General features: G+C 47.0%; 13 protein-coding genes across 13 annotated transcripts; 5 read left to right on the top strand and 8 right to left on the bottom strand.

The window, feature by feature from the left end:
- Positions 1-1,980: 1,980 nt before the first annotated feature.
- Positions 1,981-3,869, bottom strand: FOBCDRAFT_226897 (uncharacterized protein). The gene has a single exon (XM_031185748.3). It carries the CDS (start codon positions 3,680-3,682, stop codon positions 2,093-2,095), a length of 1,590 nt encoding a protein of 529 aa, XP_031036883.2. The 5' UTR covers positions 3,683-3,869; the 3' UTR covers positions 1,981-2,092.
- Positions 3,870-4,447: 578 nt separating this feature from the next.
- Positions 4,448-5,448, top strand: FOBCDRAFT_321011 (BTB/POZ protein). Its single transcript, XM_059612058.1, has 3 exons — positions 4,448-4,619; positions 4,669-4,795; positions 4,847-5,448. Exons 1-3 carry the CDS (start codon positions 4,489-4,491, stop codon positions 5,381-5,383), a joined length of 795 nt encoding a protein of 264 aa, XP_059465196.1. The 5' UTR covers positions 4,448-4,488; the 3' UTR covers positions 5,384-5,448.
- A 126-nt stretch (positions 5,449-5,574) lies between these two features.
- On the bottom strand, positions 5,575-6,166 carry FOBCDRAFT_203479 (uncharacterized protein; the record flags this gene model as incomplete). Its single annotated transcript, XM_059609058.1, has 2 exons — positions 5,575-6,051; positions 6,104-6,166. The coding sequence occupies 2 exons, from the start codon at positions 6,164-6,166 to the stop codon at positions 5,575-5,577; spliced, it is 540 nt and encodes a 179-aa protein (XP_059467395.1).
- A 534-nt stretch (positions 6,167-6,700) lies between these two features.
- On the top strand, positions 6,701-6,964 carry FOBCDRAFT_275985 (uncharacterized protein; the record flags this gene model as incomplete). The annotated part of the gene is made up of 2 exons (XM_031185750.2): positions 6,701-6,711; positions 6,763-6,964. 2 exons carry the CDS (start codon positions 6,701-6,703, stop codon positions 6,962-6,964), a joined length of 213 nt encoding a protein of 70 aa, XP_031036885.2.
- Positions 6,965-7,024: 60 nt separating this feature from the next.
- On the bottom strand, positions 7,025-8,271 carry FOBCDRAFT_226891 (uncharacterized protein). The gene is made up of 3 exons (XM_031185751.3): positions 7,930-8,271; positions 7,741-7,883; positions 7,025-7,684 (listed from the first exon to the last, which is right to left on the bottom strand). The coding sequence occupies exons 1-3, from the start codon at positions 8,191-8,193 to the stop codon at positions 7,096-7,098; spliced, it is 996 nt and encodes a 331-aa protein (XP_031036886.2). The 5' UTR covers positions 8,194-8,271; the 3' UTR covers positions 7,025-7,095.
- Positions 8,272-8,710: 439 nt separating this feature from the next.
- On the top strand, positions 8,711-10,341 carry FOBCDRAFT_203477 (major facilitator superfamily domain-containing protein; the record flags this gene model as incomplete). Its single annotated transcript, XM_031185752.2, has 3 exons — positions 8,711-8,884; positions 8,935-9,248; positions 9,303-10,341. 3 exons carry the CDS (start codon positions 8,711-8,713, stop codon positions 10,339-10,341), a joined length of 1,527 nt encoding a protein of 508 aa, XP_031036887.2.
- A 329-nt stretch (positions 10,342-10,670) lies between these two features.
- FOBCDRAFT_241257 (uncharacterized protein) lies at positions 10,671-12,061 on the bottom strand (the record flags this gene model as incomplete). Its single annotated transcript, XM_059610342.1, has 6 exons — positions 10,671-11,009; positions 11,118-11,155; positions 11,200-11,264; positions 11,312-11,429; positions 11,483-11,855; positions 11,978-12,061. The coding sequence occupies 6 exons, from the start codon at positions 12,059-12,061 to the stop codon at positions 10,671-10,673; spliced, it is 1,017 nt and encodes a 338-aa protein (XP_059465195.1).
- Positions 12,062-12,855: 794 nt separating this feature from the next.
- Positions 12,856-14,551, top strand: FOBCDRAFT_295268 (S-adenosyl-L-methionine-dependent methyltransferase). Its single transcript, XM_059611859.1, has 6 exons — positions 12,856-13,165; positions 13,214-13,346; positions 13,401-13,524; positions 13,586-13,761; positions 13,814-13,989; positions 14,041-14,551. Exons 1-6 carry the CDS (start codon positions 12,959-12,961, stop codon positions 14,467-14,469), a joined length of 1,245 nt encoding a protein of 414 aa, XP_059465194.1. The 5' UTR covers positions 12,856-12,958; the 3' UTR covers positions 14,470-14,551.
- A 44-nt stretch (positions 14,552-14,595) lies between these two features.
- FOBCDRAFT_203474 (fungal chitosanase of glycosyl hydrolase group 75-domain-containing protein) lies at positions 14,596-15,393 on the bottom strand (the record flags this gene model as incomplete). Its single annotated transcript, XM_054705151.1, has 3 exons — positions 14,596-14,850; positions 14,918-15,247; positions 15,295-15,393. The coding sequence occupies 3 exons, from the start codon at positions 15,391-15,393 to the stop codon at positions 14,596-14,598; spliced, it is 684 nt and encodes a 227-aa protein (XP_054561126.1).
- A 2,153-nt stretch (positions 15,394-17,546) lies between these two features.
- Positions 17,547-19,094, top strand: FOBCDRAFT_44036 (glycoside hydrolase superfamily). Its single transcript, XM_031185757.3, has 2 exons — positions 17,547-17,799; positions 17,846-19,094. Exons 1-2 carry the CDS (start codon positions 17,625-17,627, stop codon positions 18,961-18,963), a joined length of 1,293 nt encoding a protein of 430 aa, XP_031036892.1. The 5' UTR covers positions 17,547-17,624; the 3' UTR covers positions 18,964-19,094.
- A 29-nt stretch (positions 19,095-19,123) lies between these two features.
- On the bottom strand, positions 19,124-19,740 carry FOBCDRAFT_226884 (glutathione S-transferase). Its single transcript, XM_054705150.2, has one exon. The coding sequence runs from the start codon at positions 19,649-19,651 to the stop codon at positions 19,274-19,276; it is 378 nt and encodes a 125-aa protein (XP_054561125.2). The 5' UTR covers positions 19,652-19,740; the 3' UTR covers positions 19,124-19,273.
- Positions 19,741-20,057: 317 nt separating this feature from the next.
- Positions 20,058-21,114, bottom strand: FOBCDRAFT_321005 (uncharacterized protein). Its single transcript, XM_031185759.3, has one exon. It carries the CDS (start codon positions 21,077-21,079, stop codon positions 20,159-20,161), a length of 921 nt encoding a protein of 306 aa, XP_031036894.2. The 5' UTR covers positions 21,080-21,114; the 3' UTR covers positions 20,058-20,158.
- A 499-nt stretch (positions 21,115-21,613) lies between these two features.
- FOBCDRAFT_164067 (uncharacterized protein) lies at positions 21,614-24,084 on the bottom strand. The gene is made up of 4 exons (XM_031185760.3): positions 23,763-24,084; positions 23,389-23,629; positions 23,127-23,264; positions 21,614-23,061 (listed from the first exon to the last, which is right to left on the bottom strand). Exons 1-4 carry the CDS (start codon positions 23,912-23,914, stop codon positions 22,012-22,014), a joined length of 1,581 nt encoding a protein of 526 aa, XP_031036895.2. The 5' UTR covers positions 23,915-24,084; the 3' UTR covers positions 21,614-22,011.
- Between the last annotated feature and the right edge of the window lie 2,113 nt (positions 24,085-26,197).

The raw sequence follows: 26,197 nt of genomic DNA, 5'->3' as shown, positions 1-26,197 counted from the left end.
TTCTTCTCAAATACGTCTCATTGCCTTCTCGAATGATGCTTAGCTCATGCCACTAAGCGGCATAAATTGCCTCTGCTCTGATTGTAGACAGAGGTCCAAACTGACCAAGCGGTTCCGAACCCACTTTGTTGATGGAAAGCCAATTGGTAAGAAACGTTGGGAGGATGAGCAATACTTGCTTTGCCCACCTCGCGTTGTGGGGTACATCTTGAAAGAGAAGCAATGGGCTCAACTCTACATTTCACTTTTGAACAAACTCACCCTGCACGATATCAAAGATTTAATGAACCGGCGCAAGCTGGCTGATGATGCGGGTCAAGACTAAAATCAGTAACTAAAAAGAGGTATGGACCATCCCCCGGGCTCATGCTAATATCTATTGGCTTCAAAACGACAACTCGACCAAAAGGCTCCTAATGGACCTCATTAATAGTCACACATCAATAAACCCTTAGGTGGATAAGGAAGACGAAAAAGTGATTGATTTTGACGATCATTGTGTTATGATAAATTTTCATGACCGATCTTTTGCCACCTTGTGATTCAATATTCCCCAATCAACTCTGCTCTTCAGCAGTCCAAACTTTCTTGAGTCGCCGTCAGCGAGTAACTGGGTATCTAGGTTTTGGGTATTGACCATAAACTCTCAAACAAAATCTCAATTACTATAAATAGCTCAAACTCAGTTACGAGTAGATAGAGATCATCATGGAGAGCCTATGTCGCCGAAGCGGCTCTAATACATGTGCAATTTCGGAATCCTGTAAGAACAATATGGCAATACTGAATCTGCGCTACAAATTCGCCCTGGATCATGTGGCGGCATGACTGACACCTATGCCTTTGTACGGATCCCGACCCTGAGCCCTTACCACAGAGGAAGGGAATCAGATCAGCGGCGAAATCCGGCGTCTCCCTCGTAAGCTCGCAAAAGCCATCCTTATTAACGAGCTGGTTAATGTTCTTCCTGGCAGTCTCCACGACGATGTCGCAAAGCCCTCTATCTTCGGAAGGTGTTAACACATAGACGAGATTGGCGGCGACTGGAAAATCATCCGTGGCCTATCTGTTAGCTATAGCTAGCTTAAACTTGTTCTTTGACTCGGTCTTAAGTGCCGCAATGTTATATTTATCTGCAATCTGGTATATATAGATATTAAAAATTATAGGTAAAGTACCTTAGGTATTATTATACTTAAATAAGTAGACAAATTAAAGCATTATATTAATAATACTAGGGTTAAAATCTTTAATATTGATATTTCTATTAGAACTCTCCTGCCTACTATAAGCGGTTAATATTTAATCTTAGAAATCTATTATACCTTCTAGTTGCCACTCAGCGCCTTAGTAAAACATTTTAAGTAAGCTGATAAGATAATCCTGTGAGCCTTAAAGACCTGAATATCGTAGGTAATAGTGACGTTGGAAAGAGCATCAGTGTTATAATACCTACCAGTAATGTCAGTGCACGCAACTATTTAGTAGCCTATTATTATATTACTCTTTCAAAGAGAAGAGAAACCCCTCTACCCCTTGAGGTGCTATTACAAGAGGAGGCAGGGTATCTACAGAGATAATAGGCTAGGGTGTAGTTATTTTAGCTTTAACCTTATTAAGTTTCTTCTTTTTATATTAAAATAATATAGCAAGAGGTGCCATAGTTTAATAGGAGAAGATTTATAGTTATATAAAAATAATATACTAAAATTTCAGCATCTTCTTAGCTGCCTATATATAAATACCTAAACTATTACCTAAGTGGTTAGCCTCCTATAGACAGCAAATAATAACTTAATATATCAGGCTTCTTATATAATAAAATTATCAGTATTATATATTAAAATATATTCTATATTATTTACCTTTATTTCTATTATTTATAAGCACTGATTTGCTATTTTATTTATTTAGTGCTTTGTCCTCTTCTGTAAATATATTTTAGAGAGACCAGATCCATAATTATAACTACGGAAAACTTAGCTTAGTTCCCTTATAGCATAATATACGAGGTTAACAGTCACATCGTCCATAATATATTTCTATTGGTCTTTTTACCATCTGCAACTTGGAAGCATTGGCGACCAGCTCTCTACAACTTAATAAATTGTGGCTCTGGGATATCTAAGTGATTCAAGTACCAAGCCTGGAGTGTCCCTTCCGAAAGCCAATCGATTGCTCTTGCATCCGTTAATCGGGCAATTCCAACTGTCTCTGGCCACTCGACACCCCAATCCAGATCGCGCCACTTAATCCTGAAAGGAGGCGGACAATCGTTCATCTGTTTTGAGAACTTTTCTCGAAAGTCCGGTTCTTGGACTCCTTTATCGTCAAGAGACTTGAGAGCTTTCCAGAATTTGTGCCGGTTGATCATGTACATATCTGAGCAAGATTCTGGGCAGATATTGACGTGAACAATAGTAGGGACCCGCGGTTTCTGAGCTTGGGCTGTTGTAAGCTCGGATCTCCATGTAAGAAGCCGAGCTTTTACCCCTTCGGCGTATGCCACATGATAAGGCTGAGATCGAGACCGACTAGTCAAGTATTCGTTGAAATAGCTGTTTCGGTACCCGGTGTAACACAATGGCCCGAGCCTGTCCTCATCAACTGGTCGGGAACGCTCCCAGAAAGCATATCCTATAGCGTCGATATCCTCAACAGGGATGCAAGCGACGGAGCTGGCAGGTGTCTTCACTTCCACAGCATGCGAACCACGGAATGGATAGAGCCAATACCCAAATTCTTCCAGTCCCCAGTCCTCAAGCAACAGCTCGTCAAGATCCGAAAGTAGAGGAAGAATAGACTGAATTTTATTGGCCAATTTGTCCTGATCCGTACCCGTTGACGGCCTTTCGAGGATGACGTTCTTGACTTGTTTCAAATCATCCACACGGTATTGACCTATATCCCACTGACAACCTGACAGTAGCAGACCAGGCTCAGGACATGGATATGGCGTGTGAGCCTCTCCTGGAAGACCAGATCCGTAATCTCTATCATCTGTACGAGGAAAGCTTTCTACTGTATGAGGGATGCAAAGACGGTCTCGGCCAGGGTGAAACCAAGTCCTTGGACCTGTTGTTCGAGTCGCAAAGAAGAGCCGATAGCCCCAGTTAACGAGTGCTTGTCGTGATTCTGAGCATACATGCAAAAACACAGGTATCTCGGCGTCGCTGTACAAGCAAGATTTGCGGGTCAATTCGAATGCGAGTTCAGGATAGTCGACAAGCCAGTCCGTGGGAATGCGTGGTGTTTCCTCTGACGGCTGCCAAGGTTCGTGGAGAGGCTGATTTGAAGTGAAACCGTACGCTTCTAAGCATGTCTGCTTGTGTCGGCTATTATATGATGCCCATGGAATTCTGTGTCGCCAGTTATGTGCAAAGGCGGCCAGGTCGGGGTGTAACTTCGGAACCTGCATTTCAACTAGCATCTCTTTATAAAAGTTTTCGAATGCATAGTCGAAATAGCTCTCGTAATCTTGTTCGGCCCAAGCCCGCTTTTCCTTGGGATTAACTGGCCCTTCCTCGACACGAACGACCCGACGAGGGGTAGCGAGGACGTAGATTGAATGCCTCAGATCGTACGGGAGATATTCAAACAGGTGAAATGTGTCTAGCTTCGGTTTTGCAGTAGACATATCATCTTGACCTCTGGAGCGCGGATTTCGTTCATTCTGAGTCATCTTAGTAGTGGGACGTCCGCCTGATTTATCAGAAGGATGATCGGATTGGTTTGGAGACTGAAAACACAAAGCTCGCAATAGATATCTACGAGTGGATCGAGCACATTACCATCAAGAAGTGAATGTTGTGCAAAGCAATTTTGGGATAAACAAGTCTGTTCAAAAAGTTATGAGTCTTCAACAAAAGCAGAGAGAGTGAGCGGTAAGCGCCAATCCTGCAGGCAGAAACCCCACTATTTATCTTCCAATCATATAGGTCGGCTTTCAGCAGCGCCTTACGGAGGCTCTGATCCAATCGATCCATATGACGCCAACAAACACGCGACTTTGCATACAGTACTAGGCAGAAGTAGCAGGTGATAGTTATGGGAGCAACAAAACCTATTGCGAGAGATTTGACTATTAGTTTAAGAAATATGCTGAAGTGAGGAACTAAGGCACGTTTCCTGTAGCTAGGGTTACCCATCTGATATCCCCAAAACACACGTCCGGGAGAGCATGAATCATTACACAACCAAAACAGCATATCAGTGCTTGTAAACAGTCGACGCATAAGTAAGCAGCACGGTGCGTCATTGCGAGACATAACACTGATGATTAGATGTTCAACGAGCCTGATAAGTGAAGTGATTATTTGCCATCTGTAGGAGGCCGGCCATGACTGATGCGGGAGGCCAACCACTCGGGTGGCAGCTCGGATATTGACATATAGACAGTTAGGAATACGTATGAAATTTGGTTTTCTCATTCCTATTTATTCATCTCCTCCCTTCAAAGGATTACAGCACTTGTTAAGTCCTCTTGAGATGAAAAAGAAGAAACTCGTCAGTGTCAAAGTTGAAAAGACTGGCCCCTCATCTAGCATATCCCCAAACACCCCACCTCGCCTTATGATGGCGCCTCAAGGAGTTGAGGAATTCCTCGCGTCTCTTAAAGAGCAAGACTATCTACTGATACGTCAGCCATGTCTTCTGACATATGCTTAGGTACCACAATAGTGATGCGCTCTCGGACGTTATTGTTACCTGCGACGGTCAAGAGTTCAAGGCTCACCGGGTCATCTTGTCTGCCCACTCGAAATGCTTCGCCAAGGCGCTGAATGGCGACTGGAAGGTACATCATGCTCCCCAGGTCCATGAAAGGCCTTCCGCTTATAGCATGTAGGAGAGTTCCGAGAGAAAGATCGACATCAAAGATTTCGACCCAAGTGTCGTTGAAGCAATGCTCCGATTTATCTATTCATTCGAGTACAGCAACACTTATGGGACTTCCTCCATGGTCTTTGACGCCCAGATGTGGCAGATTGCCGACAAGTACGATATTCCTGCACTCATGGCGGAGTCAAAGAAGAAGTTCGAGATTGCGGTAACCACTGGATGGAGCATGGATGACTTCCCAATGGCTGTTACTATTGTCTATGACTCGGCCCTCCCAGGACTTCGTGATATTGTCGTGGAAATTGCCAGTAATAACATTGACAGGTTGATCGGCAAGGATGGCTTTTGTGAACTCATGAGGGCGACGCCCCATTTCACAGCCGATCTTATCCCTTGTCTTTGTGGCAAGTCGTCGGGATCAGTGCACCAGTACAAGTGCCCGTCATGCAGCAATAGATTCTGGGGAGAATTCTCGGGCGGGTCGTACTATTGTCCGTGCTGCTCTAACCGCCGTTCAGATTGGGATTTCTACCAGGTTAAATAAAGCTCTATGGATCTTATCATGAACGAAAAGATGTAGACAAAGCATAGCCGAATCTAGAACAACTGTCATGGTGAAATCTGTAACAGTGAAGTCTAAGTCAAACGTGAAAGGTGAATGACAATTAAATAGCAAACTCTTCAATAAAGGCAACATTTCAAGCTTCCTTGGGTTCCAACCAAATATATTTCTCTTCACATCAGGGCTCCCCTACTCCCGACGGCGTTTTCTCCTTGATCATTCCGTAGCTCAGCGGACCTTCCACCGACAAACTCATCATAAACTAAACTTAATCCCTGTTTCTCATCACTTTTGATACTCGCCCGTGAAACAGGCAAGCTCCTCTCCAAATGCCTCCAAGCAAGTCGAATTTCCGGCTTATGTGACGCTTTGTCGTCTGACTTCTGATCTCCTTGGCCCTGAACTCCTCGTCGGCTTGCCTTGCCCTTGGAACGTAGCTTCACCACCGTTTCTTTATATTCAACCAGTTTTCCAAGTTGCGTGCGCCGGTCGACAGAGTTAGCATCGGAGTACAGCCGGTCTTGTTCTGCACCGTACCAGAACTGTACGATACTAGGTTTCCGAGATGCTTGGACCCGAGATTTTCCATTGGTCTTTGTTGAACTGACATTTGTATCTTTGTCTCCCAGATACTCGTGAATGGCCTCAAGCTGCGCATTGGAGATAAGGCACCGCGCCACCTATGAATGGGCAAACATGAACCTTTTGCACAGCTGAGGCCTGTTCTCCAGGGGCAGCCTCGATCTTGATGGGGACTCCGACCATGCCCTCGGAAACCAACGCTACACATAGTGAGGAGGATAAAGCAGCGTGACGGTTGTCTGGAGCATCTTGCCATTCCTCCAGCCCGGCTACTACCTTGTACAGCTGTCATTGGATGGTTATTTATCTGGCTAAATCTATATCTTGTCGCCTGTCAGGCTGGCGCGTCATCTTTGCGGCACGGTTGATCAGGTCGTACCGTGTTAGGAAATCAGGGTCTAAGCTGATGTCACTGTGGCGATGACTTCGAATCGCTGTGTTTTGTGTTCAGGCTTCGAGGACTTGTGGGGGAAGCGATAATCGATATGACATCGCCAAGGCGAATTTTCACGGTTGATTTATGATAATTGATGATATGGTTGTTTCTTTGATTGGAATCGATCACCACTTCCATTACCTATATAATAATGCCTTCAGCCTGCTAAAGTCGAACATGAAACCGGGAACACAAACACAAAGCTCTACACCTTTACGACACTGCTTTCACAAATCCGCACTTACATCATAACTACTATCTCATATCACTATCATAATAACATGGCTCCCAAGTGAGTTTTCTACCATCTATGAAATGCATGTCTGTACTAACACTCGCTCAGCTCCAAGCGCCGCTTCTCTCTCAGTGCCCTCTCTCCCGCATCAAGGAGATACAACAAGGTCATGAGCGAGCGACCCGACAACCGTCGATCTATCGACACTACAGCTACTACTTCAACCATGGGCGGCATGTCTGTCATTGAGGTCGAGAACCATCTTGTTGACCCGGCGTATCGCTGGACAACTGCCAATCGAATTGGCTAGATCTGGCAAACAGCAGATCGTTTTCTGTTTGATGCGATAGCGCGATGATACCAATGTACATTAGTCTGTGATTGAATTTGAACTGTATTTTCTTTGCCATGCTATGTTTACTCGATGATATTGAAGTCGGATCACTGGAAAGCGGGCTTCGGCTCAGAGCCGTAAGGAATAATTCTAACCATATGTCTCCTCTCATTATCCTGAAAATCAGGCACGGCAGAATGTGCCGTCCCCCTCTGATCCCAAACCACGACCGTGCCATTCTCCCATTTAACCCTGCAGCTGAAGTCCATGCTTCGAATGTGATTCTTCAAAAACGACAGCAAGTGATCTGACTCCTCTGGTAGAAAACCTTCAACCTGGCGAGCGATCGTGGGATTAACAAATAATGAAGGTTTGCCAGTGACAGGATGTTTGATGACGAGGGGATGCGTGGCGTTGATCGCTTCTGCAAGAGCACGCTCTTGACCGACTCTTCGTACTTCACCTTCGGAGGCTGACGTGTGGTGAAGGTTAAGGCTGTGGAGTGTCTCTCGAAATGCAGGGGAGAGAGCTTCGTAGGCTGCGGTAAGAGACGTAAAGGCTGTGTCGCCACCACCTGATTCAGGAATCTCGAGGACCCAAAAGAAGGTGGTCGACGGTACGTTAGGGGTAAATGTCTGGTCAATATGCCAGAGGTCATATGTCGTCCGAGGTCCTAGAAGTTTTCTCAAGTTGCCGCTGTACTCTTATCAATGCACTGGCCACCAAGGAAGACATGTCATTGCTGAACTCACGTCTTCTCATCGGCATAGACAACGTGAAATTCCGGGCTTGTACCTTTCGGATACCCCATCGTGGGATGCTGATGAAGCGGTCCATAATGCTTGACAATTTCCCTCTGTCTATCAAACCCTACATCCGCAAAATCCTGGTCCCTCTACCAAAAGTCAGCACTATCAATCCCCATCATGAAGTAAACTCACAAAAACAACGACGCCTCTTTCAGCAGCCAGCAAAGCCAACTCATCGAGACCCTCCCTCTCCAACGCACTAATCTGCACACCCCGGACTTCGGTGCCAATACGTGGTGTAATATTAACCGTCGTAGCACCCTTTAGTAAATTCGCTTTGGCGGGATCAGCCCGAAGCCCTGGCTCTTCCGCTTCAAAGAGGGGCACAGCTACCGGTGTATTGTAGCCATCAGAGCGGGTGGGAAGATAAGCGGGATACAGCGGTTCAGACGACATTTTGCGCTTTGTTAGTGATTGAGCTGGATGTGCAGGCTGCGTCTTAGATATCTCCGCCTTCGGATGGTGCAACCCGAGTTTATCGGGGCTTGTCCGATGGTTTTAACTAGAAGAGGAGATTTGGGGACTCGTTATTTGCAGGGCTGAAGACGTAAGCCGGGTGAATGTACCCGCTCTGTAGATCGAGCCAATTGTAACTGTTGTGATTCGAGATAAGCAGTGGGGTACTATCGTGGTGTTTCTGCTAAATCGGACCCTTGATCAAGACAAACACGGTAGTTTACTGCTTGGCTCCGATCTTAGTATCACTGACTCGTGATCTTGCGATATTTATAGTCTAAGCTCGTCATGGCTGCCATTTTTTGCCTAGAATGATACTTGCCGGGGCTCTAGAACGTCTCTAGCCTAGAGTCAAAAGTGGCGGGCAGGAATGTTTTTAAATATTCTAGAGAACCCCAAGTGTCGATCATTTCTCAACTCCTCTTTTTACTTTTCAGCGGTCTTTGAGGCATCAAAGATGTCGACACCAGTGAATGATTCTGCCTCTGAGGAGAGGCAGAATGTCGCATATGAAGAGTCGACGTCGTGGTTGGCCAAGATTCATCCGTATTTTAAGAATCCGGCTCATGTTTTGGTGCTCAAGCTTGACTGCTTGTTGCTGGTCTGGGCGTTCATTGCCGGTCTTTTCAAGGTATTTATCTATGTTTTTCTGCAAACTTGATGATATTGACGACTTTATAGGATATGGATCAATCTGCGACGACAGCTGCATATGTCTCAGGGATGAAAGAGGATCTCAAACTCTACGGCAATGAATTGGTGGAATTCACGACATATTTCTCCACCGGATATGCCCTTTTCATCGTTCCATCTCAGCTCATCCAGACTCGCGTTCGACCATCTCTATTCCTCCCTCTATGTGAGATCATCTGGGGTTTATTCACCCTCTTTACTTACAGAGCTCCAAATGCAAAGACTGTTTTTGCGCTGCGATTCTTCCTCGGTGTTTTTGAGTCTACGTCGTGGCCTGGCATTGTGAACCTGATATTCAATTGGTATGATCACTAATCAAAATTATCCTGCTTCATGCGTTACTAACGTGCTACTAGGTATCGTCCCGAGGAGTTGGGAAAGCGACTGGCAATCTTTGGCGTCAGCGGCGTCGCGGGAAACATGTTTCTCGGTATTGTTCAAGCCGCTCTCTACCGAAACCTCAACGGCGTGTCTGGTCTTGCTGGTTGGCAGTGGCTCTTCATCATCAGTGGTATAATGACTATTTTCTGGGGCCTCGTCGGGCTCGTCATCATTCCAGACTCGCCCGCCATCACTCGCGCTCTTTGGCTGTCTGAATCTGAGAGAGAACTCTGTCGTCTTCGAATGAGCGATAGCGGCGTCAAGACCTCCAGAATAATACCCTTCAAGACTCTGGTTCAAAAGATGAAACTACTTGTCCTCAGCCCACTCTCATACCTATTTTTGGCAGGCTATCTACAGTTCGCATGGAGTCAACGCGCAAACGCCTATTTCCTTCTCTTTCTAAAAGGTCTCCAAAACGCTGATGGAACACCCCGCTACTCAGTCTACACAGTCAACCTTATCCCACTTGGTGGCTACGCTATAAGCATAGTCTGTAACATTGGTCTTAACGCCCTCAGTGATTGGAAAGCCTGGCGCTGGCAAGTCAGCGTTGGCGCCGCCACTTTACAGCTCATCGCGACCTCGGTTCTCTCCGGGTGGCCTGATTCGTCGAAGACTATTATGGCTTTCTACTTTCTCACCTTTGCTACGGCTGCTTGGGGCTACGCTCTCCTCGCGTGGTTGGCGGAGATCCTGAGGAAAGAGCCTGAGGTGAGATCGATTCTCGTGGCTATTGCTGTTACGCTTGTCTATGCTGGACATGCTTCTATACCACTTCGTGCTTGGCGGGTTAGTGATTCACCTAGATATCCGGTTGGTTTCCCATTGGCTGCTACGTTTAGTGTTGGAAGTATCGTGGCTATTATGGGAATGTGGTTCTATGTAAGGAAATATCCTGATATTGTGACTTGGGGGCTGGATCCTGAAGCTGCCAAGGTCCGTGGCGAAGAAGAGATCATTCCAAGAGATGATGATCAGAAGACACCTGTGGAGAGAAGTGATCGAGTTTAGCTTTTGATAAGATGACCATGTAACTGATATACAATTACGCTTTGTTCTAATTCACGACTAAAGTACATCTCAGAGTTTCAAATATTCAATCACTATAAATGTCAGAACTGTGGGTCTCGAATTCAGGGGACAGACTGATATCCTTCTTTCGTTCAAGGCTAGTGATTACTCTCACTGCATCATGATACAGACATCACGTTTCTTGGCCACATAATTGCACCTTCACTATCAAACCGTGTTACGCATAGCCTCAAGTGTCATTTAATCATGATAAAAGTGAAATATAAAGCTACCTTAATATACACTAAAAGATGAAGGCGATGACATCTTTATACAGCAGCCCATCTCTTAGCCGTCGATGTTGGCCCTCCCTCTCCTCCATCATAGCCAACAATAACCTGGTCAGTTCTCACTATGCCCTCCTTGGGGCTCTCTGGCCTAGACGAAGTAGTGCGGGATATCTTGTCGGCATCAACCATGTTTTCCTCGCTCCCTTCCATCCCTTGGATCGTAAAACCATAAGTATCAACCTTCTTTCTTGGCTTGTCTTTCAGCTCGATGCCAGGTTGCTGCTGTCCGCTTTGCTTACTGTAGTCTTTGTATTGGTGCTTACCAGAGCCTTTCTTGGTGCTCCAGATGTTACGTCCCTTGAACATCTCAAGAATGGGCTGAAGCACTGGTATACAGGCCGCGATGATGATCAGATTTCCTTCGACACTTAAAATTTTGTAAGTCATTTGATGGGTCCTCGTATGCGGTTCGATGGATTTACTTACGATGTCCAATACAGAGGGTCGCATAAATTGTCTAAGGCCTATTGTCAGTGTCCGGAATGTTGATCTTGTGATAACGACATACAGCTAACGTCTTGACTGACCAGCGTTGGAACTCCGGTTGCTTTAACAATTCCAATAGCGCCGCACCTACATATGTCAGTCCAAAGTCAAGAGAGCATGATCCTCGCACTTACACCACTCCCATGCCGAGTGCAAGGCTGAGTATCAGCTTCTTCTTCAAAGGCATGAGCAGCTTCCAAAGAGTAATTGCTGGGTACACAGCGAGGTAGAAGTCCAGAAACGCGGATATTGCTACCAGATGGTCAGTTGATGCTTCCATATTGTGATAAGATCACAAGACTAACAGCTTGCCCAAAATGCCAGCCCTTCCAGTTTAGATGGCGCTAAACAATCTCTTGGCATTGTCAAGGTCCACAGGGCCCTTGGGGGACTGCATTGCAAAAGCAAGGTAGTCACCATGGCCGTGAGAGACAGGCAGCAAATTATGCCCATGCTCCACAAGACCACCAGGTGTATTCTGCCAGGCATGAGGAGTCGGGCTAGGAGAGCGATGACGGCGAGTTTAGGGAAGCCGAGCGTTTCGATACCTGGGACATAAGCGGCCATCATCCACTTGATAGTGTTTTGTTTCTGTTCTAGGCTCAAGACATCGAAGTGTTTGCCATTGCCCCAGTATACAGACATCGTGACGAAGATGTTGGAAAGGATAGCGCATATCTGTTGTAAAATAGTCAATAGGGAGGTCTCGTGAATGATAGAGGACTTGACGAGTAACTTGCAATTGACAGAATGATAAAATAGTCGTCGATGAACAGGGTCCGATGAACAGCTCCACGAACGAAGAGTCGAGCAACCACAAATATAAGTGCCAAGACTGTGAATGTCCAGCAGACTGCAATTATCATTGGTCCTTTGTCCTCCATGTTGTTCAAGGCTCCTGTTCAGGTGCAATGGCACGAGAAAGTGGCCACCATAATGAAGAGTGTCTACTCTCTGGCATGCTTCACCATTTAACAAAAGAAAGCAGAGACAGAGCCATCATTTCTTTTTTCGCATGAGAATTAATTTCTCTTGTTGGTTACCTGTTGCATGATGCTTGATGCAAACCAACAAACAAACCTCACCTCGGGGATAAGTGACAGGTGCAGAGCTATTGTCGACCCAACACCGTATGTGTCATGCAGTTGAGATGTGATATCACGCATGTGAGACAAATTGCAAGCTTCGGACCTGTTACCCGGACACTTGATCTGTACTCGAATGCTAGGCCAGGAGTGGTTCCGTAAAGTTCATCTCAGCCTCCACTCCAGGTCTATACTCATTCGCCATACCCCCAGATAGAATCAAAAGGAAAAATTAATGTGCAACTTCAACAAAAGTTACCAAACAAAAGGCCTCGACGGATAAACACTCTTGTCACATTTCTTAACAGCCAGCAACACAACCAACAGTGAACATGGGTACAACCAACATATTTGTGGAGTCGGAAAACCTGCTCCGTGTTCCACTTTGCAATATCATTGGTAGCTGGACTCGGTAACATGATCAAAAGGAAGATATACCCCATGAATGCAACCTGGAATGACTTGGCATCGTACGTGCAAGCCAGAACCAACAAGCACTACTCCGTCCAACGGAGCAACCCCTCCAATCATGGCCATATTAGCAGGACATTGACTAACCGAGATACCTGTTTTTTTTTTCAATATAAGTTGAACTCAATTGAGTGTCTGCTAGACGTATAACCCCTTGCTATTACTCCTGGATTGCCACCCTAACCTTTCCTGTTCTTGATCTTCACGAAACTCGCCTACAACGCCATGGCTGAATCTGTCGATCTCTCGTTCGCAACGCGGCCCGGAAATATCGATGCCGTAGGAGACCTGATTCAGGAGTTATCCACCCTCCAGAGGGATCTTAATCATGGGGACGAAAATATTCGCCAGACGATGCTTGTCAAAGCTCGGACGCTTGTCCATTCCCTTCAAACGCCCCGCGAGATCATGGTACAGCACACATGGGCTGACGTACGTTGACTTCGCCGTTACTTAACCCTACAATCTGACAATTAGAAGCCAGGATTGAATGCAGTGCTCATCACTGGAGTCGACATAGGACTCTGGAAACTCATGGTTAAGAATGGTGCTGATAAGGCTCAAAAGGCGGAAGATCTTGCGAGATCTCTAGGCATGGAAACCATTCTTCTAGGTCAGTAGTGAGATTCAGCATGGATCAGCCATAATTAATGTTTCCTGATGATAGGACGTCTCCTACGCCATGCTGCGGCCATGGGGCACCTCCAAGAAGTCAGGCAAGACGAATACAAACTCTCGAATTTCACCAGGTCATTGAGCCTCGATGTCATTGGTGATGGGTATCTCGCACTGTATGTAGTGCTAAAAAAAAAAATAAACGTCTTCCACAACTAGATTACTGATATTCCCAAGGCTCGGCGGGATTGGTCGCAGCCCAATCGAGTTCTACAAGTTTCTCCGCCAGACTCAGTGGAAGAACCCAACCGATGCGAGTTACACTGCAATGCACGTATCTTACGACACTAACTTGCCAAACTGCTTTGAGTATTTGAGATCCATTGGGCTAGGCCCTCAAACAAATAATCACAGTTCGTACATCCTCATTCCGTCAGTAAAAGTATGGATACTGATATCAGACAGTGGGCGGCTACAGACAAGCTCGATTACCCTGGATGCATCCTTCGCTCTACCCTGTTGAGGAGACCCTTTTCCCAGGGACAGATGGATCGCCTGACGCCCCGCTATTAGTTGATGTTGCCGGAGGTCTTGGACACGATATCCACGAGTTCAAGAAGTTTTACCCTAACCACCCAGGAGTGAGTTCCACATTCACCGTAAGGGCAACCACTACTGACAAACTACTCAAGAAGCTTGTCCTTCAGGACCTACCAGTCGTTATCAATGACGTGAAGGATATCGATCCTTCGATAGAACTAATGCCGCATGACTTTCTGACCGAGCAACCCATTAAAGGCGCAAGAGCATACTTCATGCACTCGATTCTCCACGACTGGCCAGATGATGTATGCCACAAGATCCTGTCTCGTCTTGCAGAAGCCATGAAGCCTGGGTATAGCAAACTTCTTATCTTCGAATGTGTTATTCCACGAACGGGAGCATACTGGGAGGCTACAGCTGGTGATATCCTCATGATGACGCAGCTTTCAGCTCTTGAGCGTACAGAGGATAATTGGTACCAGTTGATTGAGGGGAGCGGATTGAATCTCAAGATCGTCAAGTTTTGGAAGTGTGGAGTTGCTAGTGTTGAAAATCTTATTGAGTGTGAGCTTGTATAGAGGACCAAGCAGCGAATAACATTACAAAACATTCTATTCACCCGCGTTCTACATAAATCCATGCACATATAGCTGCTTCTTGCTGTTGGAGAGAACTATCGGCAAATTAATATCGATTCCTTATCCTTACAGCTTAGCGACCAGCTTGTCTCCCAAAGCCCTTATGCTCTTGGAGAAATTGGCACGGCTCGTAGTCTTCCAATCAGCACCATTCTTTCCAGGAACAGCCTCGTCACCCTTAAAGGCAAGATATAGAACATCCTTCTCACCATGTCCCATGTCTCCATTCAGGCCCTGGTTCGGGAAGCAAAGCTCCGCAAGAGAAATCGAAGCCTCGCCGGTGGAAGTACCTCCATTGGTATCTCCCCAGATGCCGTAGTGCTATGAAATGTTAGAAGGAGATGCATGACATACATTTTGAGAAACTTGCCACTTCACCGTTACAAACCACGGCCATGATACTCAGTGGCTTAATACCATGCTGCTGAGGATCGAAAGATGGAGAGGCTCCTTCGTTGCCGAAAACCACGTAGGGATGAACATTTGCATCCAAGTCAGAGATGCCGTATTGGTTGACAGTATCCTTGAATGCAGTCTCGCCCTGTCCGGTCGGGTCGTTCGAGCAAGCACCTGCATGGTTGTTGGCGCCATCGCAGTCAATATCCATATTGTCGTAGTTTCCGTCTGACCCTTTAAGAAAGACAGCTCCTGCGATATCACCACAGTATCTGGCGCCCTCGGGAAACCTGTCAGAAAGGCGGTTGGAACACGAGCCAGCCTGTTCTGTTATGAGAGTTATATCTGTGAGTGATGGGGTAGATTTACCTTATGGTTATCGTAAATGGACTTCAGGTTTTGGGGGAGCTGGTAAGCAGAAGCTGCTGTACTCAGCGTAAGGGTGGTAATAATAGTATAAGAATGCATGGCTGCCTTGTTATCTGGAGTGAGAGAACTACTGGCTTGATAGAGATGAGAGCCCAGAAATGCTTTGCTGTTGCACAGAATATGAAAGGGAAGCTTGAAGCTTTTATATCTGGTTTGGACATTCTCATCCCTGAGTCTATTTACGATTCAACACGGATGAAGTACACTCTGCCCCTAGTTTCGAGTTCTTCATATGATATTGTTCGATGATGATCGACCAGTCTCGGGTACGTCCGACCTGCCGAACTGCCGAAGTGTTTTGACTTACTGACCACTTAGCCTTGATAGGAAAGTCAAAGCAAGACCCTGTAGTTCTCTGGCAATGCCTTGTTTGAACCGGTCCTATTTCTTATCCAGGGGAACTAGGACGTACAGGCCAAATCAACCTGATCTTACAGTTGGGGCCATGTCCTTCAAAAGGCATCCAAGTGACAGGTAATAGCGACTTGTATCTCAGCGAAAGCTTCCATTAGTAATCACTGGCATCATGAAACGATGGGCAAAGTTTGAAGGGTTCATTCTCGGGATGCCCGATAGGCGCTAGTTATGGCCCTTGAAGCGTACGGATCCTGAGGTTCGAAGACGACCCTTGATCCGTGACAGTTCATTCAGAGTGACATCTGGCCGAGGAAGCAAAGATCACAGGTTTATAAGGAAGCCCTGTTAGCTGAATACTCCCATAAGTGCAAGCATACATATCCTTGCACCGCACCTAAGATACCTATATGATGATGGATTTGAATATGCTATCCAGCTTATTGTCACCCTTCCAGGTTACGAAGGATTCTTTCGAGTCTATGTCAACATCTGTGGGGATGGGGGACCTGGCTTTTGATAGTCCAACCAAAGTTCCACGTTCTTGTCCCATCTTTATTAAGTCGGCATCAACTGCCGCTAGGAAGATGATCCTTCGTCGGTATTAGGCCCGCTCTATTTTAGTGTCGACCAGGTTCGATACTATCCATCGGAGGAATTACAAGCCACACGACTAAACTCTGGACAGCCAAATAATAACAAGGGCAACACTTTTACTTACAATATACGCTTTCTTATACTCCCTCGTAATAACTAACAAGCAAATTTGTATTCCAGCAGACCCTTAAAGCTACGTAGGTAGAGATCAATAGGTGGGGGGACCCGAAGAATTTCATCTCGTCTTGCCTGTAGCATTACCAGCGGCCCGCTAACTTGGTTCTGGCTATCCCAGCATACCCCTGTCTCTTCTTTTAGGGCTGAAAAGAACGTAAAAGTTTAGACAGCTACACTATCAAACCATTTTCTCGGCAGGTCCCTAGTTGGTAATCCGTATTACACCTCGGGCTGTCAATTATTGGCTTACTTTGTATGCTTTTACCTTTTCACTACTCAGAGTTAGACTAGCCAAGCAGGTAACAACTATCATAGAGTCAGTATGAAGATATCCGGAGAAGCCGGCTATAATGTAACGTCGGCCTCTACTCGGCAATCTGCATGCAGGGCGATGATCGTGGTGGTATGATCGTCGCTCAAAAAGGAAGTTCCATTGTCTCTCCACACAATAGTTCCCCTGGGATCGGCCGCCCAGCCTGATCATCAAGCTTGTGTTCAACGACGTCAATAGGTAATTGGTAACGTAACATACACTTTTGAGATGAAAGCCAATGAATGGCCTTCTTTCAATGCCGAAACTCTGAAATTCTCCTGTTCCTTAACTCAGTCCGGGGTGAAGCTAGCCCAATCGAGTATCCCATAAACAGACCCAAGCACGTTTCGAAACGTGGATCGAAATTCGAAGGGGTACACTAGTGCGAGAAGTATTGAGTATTTCAGAAACTGAGAACCCAGCAACATATTGCAAAAAGGGAAATCCGTATCAATTCTTCGGGAAATGAGTTCACCCTCAAGACATGAGGAGTGCATGAAGTATCACCACAAAGTTGAAATGCCCGCTTACTCAATGGCCTCGAACTTCCACGATGGCATGATCTGGGGTACTTTAATGCAACTTAACGGGCCGAATAAGCTCAATGCCCTGATCAGCTGGCCCTATGCAGTAGGTTGAAGGAAAGAAATGGCGAGAAAGTAGGCTGAGACAAATAAGCGGAGTTTGAAATGATCGGCATCATGTGAGGCTGAGGTGAATAGCCTATACACTGAACAAATTACCCTCAGTATATATCTACACTATTCTTCACGATAGCCTAGTTATCCTCATTCTCATCTCGCCATTCTTGCAGCAGCTTCTCATCAAGATGCATTGTTCGACCCTTCTTCCCTTGATCCTCGCTGGCTCCGCATCAGCATGGCTTCCTCATGAGCGCGACCTGGCCGCGTTTAACCAGACTGCTCGCCACGAACAACTTGGGAAACGATTCAAGCCGAACTTGCCCAGCGGTGTAACAAAGATCCGTGGTGTCAACTTCGGAGGTAAGTGAAAGGCATCTTCTCCGACACACGTTACTGATATGCATAGGCTGGCTTGTCTGTGAGCCCTGGATGCAGCGAGATGAGTGGGCAAACGTCCTCAAGTGCGGCGACTCTGTATCCGAGTTCGACTGCATGCGCGATCACTACTTAGGATCAAACCGCGAAACTGGCAACAATCGCTTCGAACAGCATTGGAAGAACTGGATCAACCCCGCAACTGTCCAGTCCGTCCATGACGTAGGACTCAACACCATCCGAATCCCCATCGGATACTGGTCCTACACTGATATCGTCGACAAGGCTAGCGAACCTTTTGCAGATGGCAACCGCATGCTTCCTTACCTCGACGCTGTCGTCCAAAAGGCTGCTGACCTCGGAATTTATGTCATCATTGATCTTCACGGTGCTCCTGGAGGCCAGCAGGAAGATGTCTTCACTGGCCAGAACAACAAACCAGCTGGTTTCTTCAATGACTACAATTTTGGCCGTGCGCAGAAGTGGCTTGCTTGGATGACGAACCGTATTCACACCAACTCTGCTTACTCAACCGTCGGTGTAATCGAGGTCCTCAACGAGCCTGTTTCTCGCCATGATGCGAACAACCGCTATCCTGCTCCCGGCGAGGACCCAGGCTTGATTCAGAAGTACTATCCTGCCGCCCTCAAAGCCGTCCGTGACACCGAAGCATCTCTTAAAGTCCCCGATAACAAGAAGCTTCACGTTCAGTTCATGTCCAGCAAATGGGACTCCGGAAACCCCCGCTCCGTATCCTCCGTAGCCAACGATCCCTACACTGCTTTCGACGACCATAACTACATTGGTTTCGCTCTTGGTAACGACAACGGCGATCAGTACAAGCTCATGCACAGCGCTTGCACTGACTCTCGCCTCGTTAGCGGCCAGGACTTTACTTTCACTGGTGAATGGAGTATGACTTCGAACGCTGATTGGCATGACAAGAATTTCTTTAACAAGTTCTTTACGGCTCAGCAGCAGCTGTATGAGAAGCCTGGTATGGCGGGGTGGATTTACTGGACTTGGAAGACTGAGACGAATGATCCGAGATGGACGTATTCTTATGCGACGTATCTGAATTACATTCCTACTGATGCTGCTGGCCTGGAGAAGAATGTCTACCAAGACGTTTGTGCTGGTTATCGATAGATTCAACTTGTCGTTTCTTGTCGAGAATCAGGGGCTATGGGAAAAGCTCTTGGCACTACACTAGGTAGTCTAAAGGTCTACTCAGTCTATACTAAATTTACCTGAGTCTTTTTATGATTTAGGAAAGGATATTCTAAGTTTCCCCGCCTCTTCTTGACACGCCATTTCAAGAAACTCTCGGGCCTTTTTTATTTTGATTATTCGTATTTCGATCAACTAAATGGTCGTCTTTGAGGTCATGAATATATGTTCCATGTACTTTCCCTTAAAAAGTAAGGACATCAATTCATGATCATTTCATCACACTCATCTATTGAGCTTCAACTCTTGCTCCAAAGACCTCTAAAGCCTTCTTGCTAGCCTCTCTCGCATCCATCCTCTCAAAATATCTGACAACATTCTTCCTCCCGGGATGAAGTATCCATGGTGCCATACCTGTGGTCTTTCCCTTCGTCAGACTGTAGAAGTGAACATCCGCCGCCGAAAACCTCTCCCCACAAAGATACTTCTTTCCCTCCAACTGCTCATCCAGCAGGTTCAGATACTGCTGAATAGTAACCTTCTGTGCCAATCTCGCCTCCGGGATAGGAATTCGATGTCCTATATAAAAGTCTGCAGTGTCCGGATCATTGCGGACCCATGAAATGACAGGTTGTGCGATTTCTAGATCCATCCGTCTAAGCCACATGCGCGTTTCGGCACGTTCCAGGGGTGTTTCGCCAAAGAGTGATGTGCCGCCTTGGGCGATCTCATATACTCGCAGATGGCGGTAACTTCAGTTAGGACAAATCCATTATCGAGAACGAGCGCGGGAACCTCGCCACGTGGGTTGATCTTTCGATATTCAAGGCCTCTGTTTTCCATGTTTATGACGTCGATGGTCTCGACGTCAAGGCTTATGCCACGTCTTTCGAGTACGAAGAGGCGATGAACCATGGGGTTGGATGCTGGGGCGTCATAGAGCTTCATTGCTGCTCGGATATGAGAAAACTATTACAATTTCAATGATTTGGAAGATGAAAGAACAAGATGGAAGGCTGGACTTCTGTCAACAGTGACGTTTTATATATCATCAAGCCAAATAGAGTTTTGGCCCCCTACATCTCATGTAAGCCCGAGACCTAGTCAACGTTGTCTCAGATTCAGGATATCAAAGGAACTCTACAACTGCATTAATCTGATGAGCCGCACTGGCCTAACCATGATTTCCAATTCGAGAGCTGGATGACAATCGCCACCCCTTCGCAGCATCATATATACTGAACGCAAAAGTAAACGCTCCACCAGCCAGCGCAACAATCTGATCCAAATCAGTCAGAGAGACGTTACTCTTCGGTGTAAATCTCATTATGCGAGTCTGGTATCCGAGCACCCTTCCAGCAAAGTACTGTGTATTGCCAATAAACCCATATTTGACAATCGAGATGATGCTTGCGATGAGAACTGCCGCGAATATATTCGACCATTTCTCAAACCCGCTGCGCCTTTCCTTAGACGAGTCTTGGCCTTCAGTGCTATAAGGCTTGGCGCTGCGATACATTGTAACAACAACAGTCCGAACAATCGACACACCAGTCATGATAGCCATGATCCCCGATATAAACCCCAAAGCCAGAACAAAGTTGAAAAGAAACGGTCGAGCGAATGTGCTCCTCGAGACAGGAAGATCAGGATATGTAAAGAAGATAACCAACTGCGGCGAAAAGCACAAAAGAGTCGAAAGAGTAACGCAGCCCACCCGCTTCCACTGATATCTCCTCGACGCAGCGCTATGGAGGAAAATAGCCAGCACAACGTAGACTTCGCAGATAGCAAGCGGGGCTTCAAGCGCAGCGACGAGTTGGATGTCCTCTGGCGAATGGCTCAACAACAAACGTGGACGATCAGGTCGATCATATTTGGCAAGTTGGTAGAGTGCATCTGCAGCTGCGACCACAGGTAGTGTGAGCGCTGCGATTGTGTCGTTTGTGATTGAGTCCAAGCGTTTTGTGACCGGGTTGATGGCCCAGCTTATGAAGACGGAGGCTACGATGATGAGCCAGCTCCAGAAGGTGCCGGGGCCGTAGAGTGAGGATACGAGAGCCCAGCGGTTAAGGTTTTCCCTCGTGTCTTCCATGGATTAGAAGTTTTTGTTAGATTTGTAGAATAAGGATTGTTGTTTGAAGTGGTTATCATAAAGATGTGATTATGCCTTGCTAGTGTTGCGAACAAAAACGCCTTGGCGCTAAAGCTGTGTTAGACAAGGCAGTATTAAAGAAGCCAATGAGATCGACCGCAAGCGAAGCTGAGGAATAGCTGCATAGAACAACGAGAACTTTCCCTCTTCTTAAATCATATATGACTATTTGAAGCTCTAATTCTCCCTCAAAACGCTATGATCTTGAGAACTTGATAGGGAATAATTGCTAGCTAGAAGTACCCTGTACTGCCGATTGAAGAAATAACCAGTTTAATATATATAATGGATAGAAATGCAAATAAGATTATAACAAATATACAAATCTTTATTAGTTTTACCGTTATTTTATGAAAATATAGTTATTTCTTCAAGTCTGTTAATACTTCTGTATAAGAACAGCTTCCTTATCAATCACCAAGCAAATACCGGAACAGGGTCTGTCGAACCACATTCTTGTCGAACTCTATTGACGGACAGTATATCAATATATTATTTAGCCTTTTAGTAGAACTATAATCTGTTCATCAGATGGACCACATCTTTCCAACACCTGGTCCATCAGGTGAGCGGGCATTTGTCCGCACCCACGACCACCCTCCATCTCCAAGCTCAAGCCACCACGAAAAGTGTCGGACCCAGAACTGACCCCGACTCCGCTAAGCACAAACAATCCAACAATGATGTCACACTTCAATATTCAGTCCAGATGGTCAAGATTTCAATGCTCAATTGCTGGGGAATTATCATCCAAAACATCTATGTAGACCAACAAAAACATATCCCAAAAGAAGCTACGCAAAATGTGATTCATATGAGTACAACCGCTCTTTCTTTCTTTTCCCCCTCTTTCATTAGATACACCCAATCCCTTACCAAGGCTTAACCTTGAGCATGCTACCCTCCTCAGCCAAAGCCTTGTGCAGGTCGAAAGCGTTGAAGAGAAGGTGGGGCTCGTGGCCCATACCCTTCTTAAGACCCTCCGACTCAGCCTTATCGAAGTAGTGGCTCAGGATGGGCTGGTACTTGGGATGCGCGCACTTGTTGATGATGACGCGGGCGCGCTCACGGGGTGAGAGACCGCGCACGTCGGCGAGACCTTGCTCGGTGACGATAACATCGAGATCGTGCTCGGTCTGGTCGACGTGGGTCACCATGGGGACGATGCAGGACACACCGTGGGGATCGGTCTTGGAGGGTCGGCTGGATGGTGTGTGCATAATGGAGTACTTGGAGTTACGGAGGAAATCGGCTGAGCCGCCGAGACCGTTGAGCATGCGTGTTCCGCTGACGCAGGTGGAGTTGGCGTGGGCGAAGATGTCGACCTCGACGGGGGTGTTCATGCCGATGACACCGAGACGCTTGATGATCTCGGGAGCGTTAGAGACAGCCTGGCTTCGGAGGAGGATCTTGTCGGCGTAAGCATCCCAGTTATCGTAGAAGCGCTTGAAACCATCGGGGGAGAAGCGGATTGATGTGGCGGTAGCGTAGTCAAGCTTTCCAGAGTCGAAGAGATCGAGGAAAGTATCCTGGATGACCTCTGTCCAGACCTTGAGGTTCTTGAACTTGGACTCGTTGAGACCGCCGACAATAGCGTTGGCGACGTTGCCGATACCGGACTGGAGAGGCAGAAGGTTGGCGGGCATGCGGCCCTGGGCAACCTCGTGCTCGAAGAACTCAATCAGGTGGCCGGCGATCTGGCGAGATGACTCGTCGGCATCGGCGTTGGGACCGGTGGCATCCCAGTAATCAGACTCGACGATAGCGACGACCTTTGAGGGGTCGACCTTTACTGAGGGGGAACCAATGCGATCCTCGACAGCGGTGATGTTATAGGGAGTGCGGTGGGGAGGAACGTCGGTGAAGGTAATATCGTGGAGACCCTTGAAAGAGGGGATGGCAGTGTTGACCTCGATGATGATCTACCAAGCGCAATTGTCAGTAACTAAAAGTTGGCGATGCAGGCCTGAGCTTGGCGATGACGTACCTTGTCAGCCATCTGGATCAACTCGGGAGTAGCACCAACAGAGGCACCGGGAACAAAGCTGCCATCCTCGAGAATGTCTGTCGCTTCAACAACAGTGACATCAAGGTTGGTGTTTGATCGATCCTTGGTGTAAAAGCCCTAGAGTCAAATTATCAGCCGATTGTCTTATCGGAGCCGCAATAGCTCGGTGGGAGATTAAAGCGAAGCCGAATGGTGGGGCCGCAATCAACAAATTTCCATTCTGTGCTTTGAGGTTACGTACATAGACAAGATCAGAGGGGAACATGGACAAATGCTTGTCGAAAAAGTTGATTCGTCCAGAGTTGATTCCCTTGGCGATGTCCTTGCCGACCTGGTGAGGGCTTCGTCGGTTGATCATGTCGAGAGCAGCCCATCGGTTCTCCGTCTCGGAACCGGCCGAGGCGCCGACGAACAGGGAGTACTTCATCTTGCTCTGGAGGTTGTTCTGCTCGACGTAGTCGGCCATAGCAGCGGGAACCTTCCTGTTGCGATTGTCAGTTGCATTGTTTGCGCCAAGCTCGGGTAATGACGATAATAGCCGGTGCGGAGTCTGAAACTCAACACTCAACTCAATTGTAGAGCAGTGAGCTGTGCAGGAATGGTGGATAAACGTACTTGGGGTATCCAACAGCTGTAAAGCCAGACCAGCCGATATAAGAGCCATTGGGAAAGTGGTGCATCAGATCCTCAGGTCGCGCAAGCTTCTTGAGCATAGCGGGATTGCGAACGCGCGCCTTGAGGGCCGCAGAAGCAACAGGTGAAGCCATGATGATCTGAGAGCAAAATGTACCAAAAAAAAGAAGAAGAAAGAGGGGAGATTGTTCCGTTCAAGGAGGAAGAGTAAAAAAAGAGGAGGAGAAGGAAAGGATAAATAAGAGGGAAGAAAGAGAAGACAGCTCCAACCTTGGTTAGTGGAGGTCACTCAATTGGATTCGTCGGGGTGACGGTGACGAGGGGTGGATCACCGAAACCCACCGAGTCTTCAGAGCGGGGATGCATCGCTTTCAGTGGTTGGCCCGTCGGTTATAGTGGACAGCTTCAGTGTGTCGTTCTCCAAATTTGCATCCAGGTACCGTTGTGCCTTTTGGTTCAGCGAAGAGGTACAATCGCGGAGAGAAGGGAAGTTCTGCCAAGCACCGGATTTACAATTCCGTTATATCATAGGGAGAAACAGTGTAGCCCACGTAGAGAGAATAACTTGCTGATGCAGTTGATCTCCAGATCTACCGACGTTGCCGAGAGGAGAGTGCATCGGTCATGACACTATTAGGCAATATATGCGTGTGGCCTGATTCTCCTACACATCCTTGACTTTATATCTCGTGGCCTCACAACTGCTCACCTTGACTTTTTTGACCTGATGATATCTCTAGTCAACTCCATTATGTGAAATACTTCTCCGGTGAGCTTTACAACTGTAATTGTACACCGGCTCTTCCGCCGCTCATCACCTCCGAGCCCGCATTGTGGATCCCCGCCATCTTCTCCAAAAAACCATGCGCCCCATCTTCCGCCCGGCCGAGATGAGCACAGACCACCATCGGCATCACTCGGTTATCAGCCTCCAAAACACACACACAGATCGCAAGCCATGGAAATTCTAGAACAGCCCGTCCTGAAGACGGCGCTTCTTTTTCATCCGGGGTCTAGCGCCTCGGTGCCGTTTTATCTTACCCCGGAAATTCTGGTCGGCAATCATTCTCGAATCACCGCTCTTGATTCTCCCCTTGGGTTCGTCGGGACAAGGGTAAGATCTGGGGTAAAAGTATGGAGTGCTCTTATTTCACCATTCGGTGGTAGCTTCAGCGTTAGACTGTAAGTTCTGATAATTGACCTCGATCTTGATATTAATGGCAGAAACACTTGGGCAAGTTCGGATCGTTTACTATGTTGAGCTTGCTCTTTGTCTCCCGCCAGAGAGCAAGAAAACTTCTGCCCGCGAATTAAGGTGCCAAAAAGCACTGGCTCAAAGTTCCACTAAATCTATACTGAACTTGCCTAAGCTTATGCCATTTTACTAGGTATTTTTGTCACTAAGGATCGGTCTACAGTTTTCAAGTTCTGGGGATACAAAACCGGGCATAGTCATGGCATATTCTGTTAACTAATGCAACTCATCTTTTTCATCCTCTGCTGTCTCATCCGGATCCCTGGTACTGTTACCAACCATCTCGGATCTCTCTTCTTTGGGACGATTAGTTTGCTGCCCGTACCCAAAGTCTTCGAACCCTCCCAGCCCGTGTATCTCCCCCAATATATCCTCTCCCTCCTTCTACCATCGTTTGAATACTTCAAGATCCTCACCATGAGGCTCTGCCGAAGGTGTACCCCAGTATAGCATGCTTAACAAAGCATGGCACCTTCCATGCACTTAACCTCGCAGCCATTTCCAGTTCTCCGATGTTCCAAACCCTTCCTAATCCAGTATGCTCGTGCTGAACACGATATAAGCACCAGCCTATCATCATTGACACGTTTTGCCATCCATGTTGAGACAGGGGGTCGAGAACGCGTGTGATGTTTTGTCGCTAGTTCACATCGACTCGCCAGCCTGGGGGGGGGTTTGGAGCTCGGCTGGCGAAGCTTGGTAGATTGGGCATTGCGGCGGGGATTGGTCTAATTGTGTGCCCCGGGTACGAGAAGACGGGAGTGGTATTCCTCGGAGGTGGTGAACTGAGAAGGGCTCGATTTGGGAGCGAATATCGTAAAGAGCGATTGCGCTGTTTTCTTTTTTTGGATGCCTCGCGATGGTGGAGGAGGCACACCGGCGGGTGATGAAGGTGATTGCGCTCTTTCAGAAGGCATATTGCATATTGGAATAACGCTTACGGCGATGATCTAATTTAATGAATATCTGATGGAAGAGTGAGAAACCGATCGTTGGCTCTACCTACCTTATGCAGGAGTGCGCGCCTGGACGGCAATCGCTTGGTTGGGGGAAGTTGCGACTTGCGAGTTCATGCCCTGATTTTCTTGACGGAACAAAGGCCGAATGGCAAAATCCACGTTGCTGAAGCATTGCGGAGTTCTTTAGTATTACTTTCTCCCTG

The sequence above is a fragment of the Fusarium oxysporum genome, chromosome VI (genome assembly GCF_013085055.1).
Source record: "Fusarium oxysporum Fo47 chromosome VI, complete sequence".
In the NCBI taxonomy this organism is placed as follows: domain Eukaryota; kingdom Fungi; phylum Ascomycota; class Sordariomycetes; order Hypocreales; family Nectriaceae; genus Fusarium; species Fusarium oxysporum.
The sequence above is the reverse complement of the archived record's forward strand: the minus strand, read 5'-3'. Positions and strand labels throughout refer to the sequence as shown.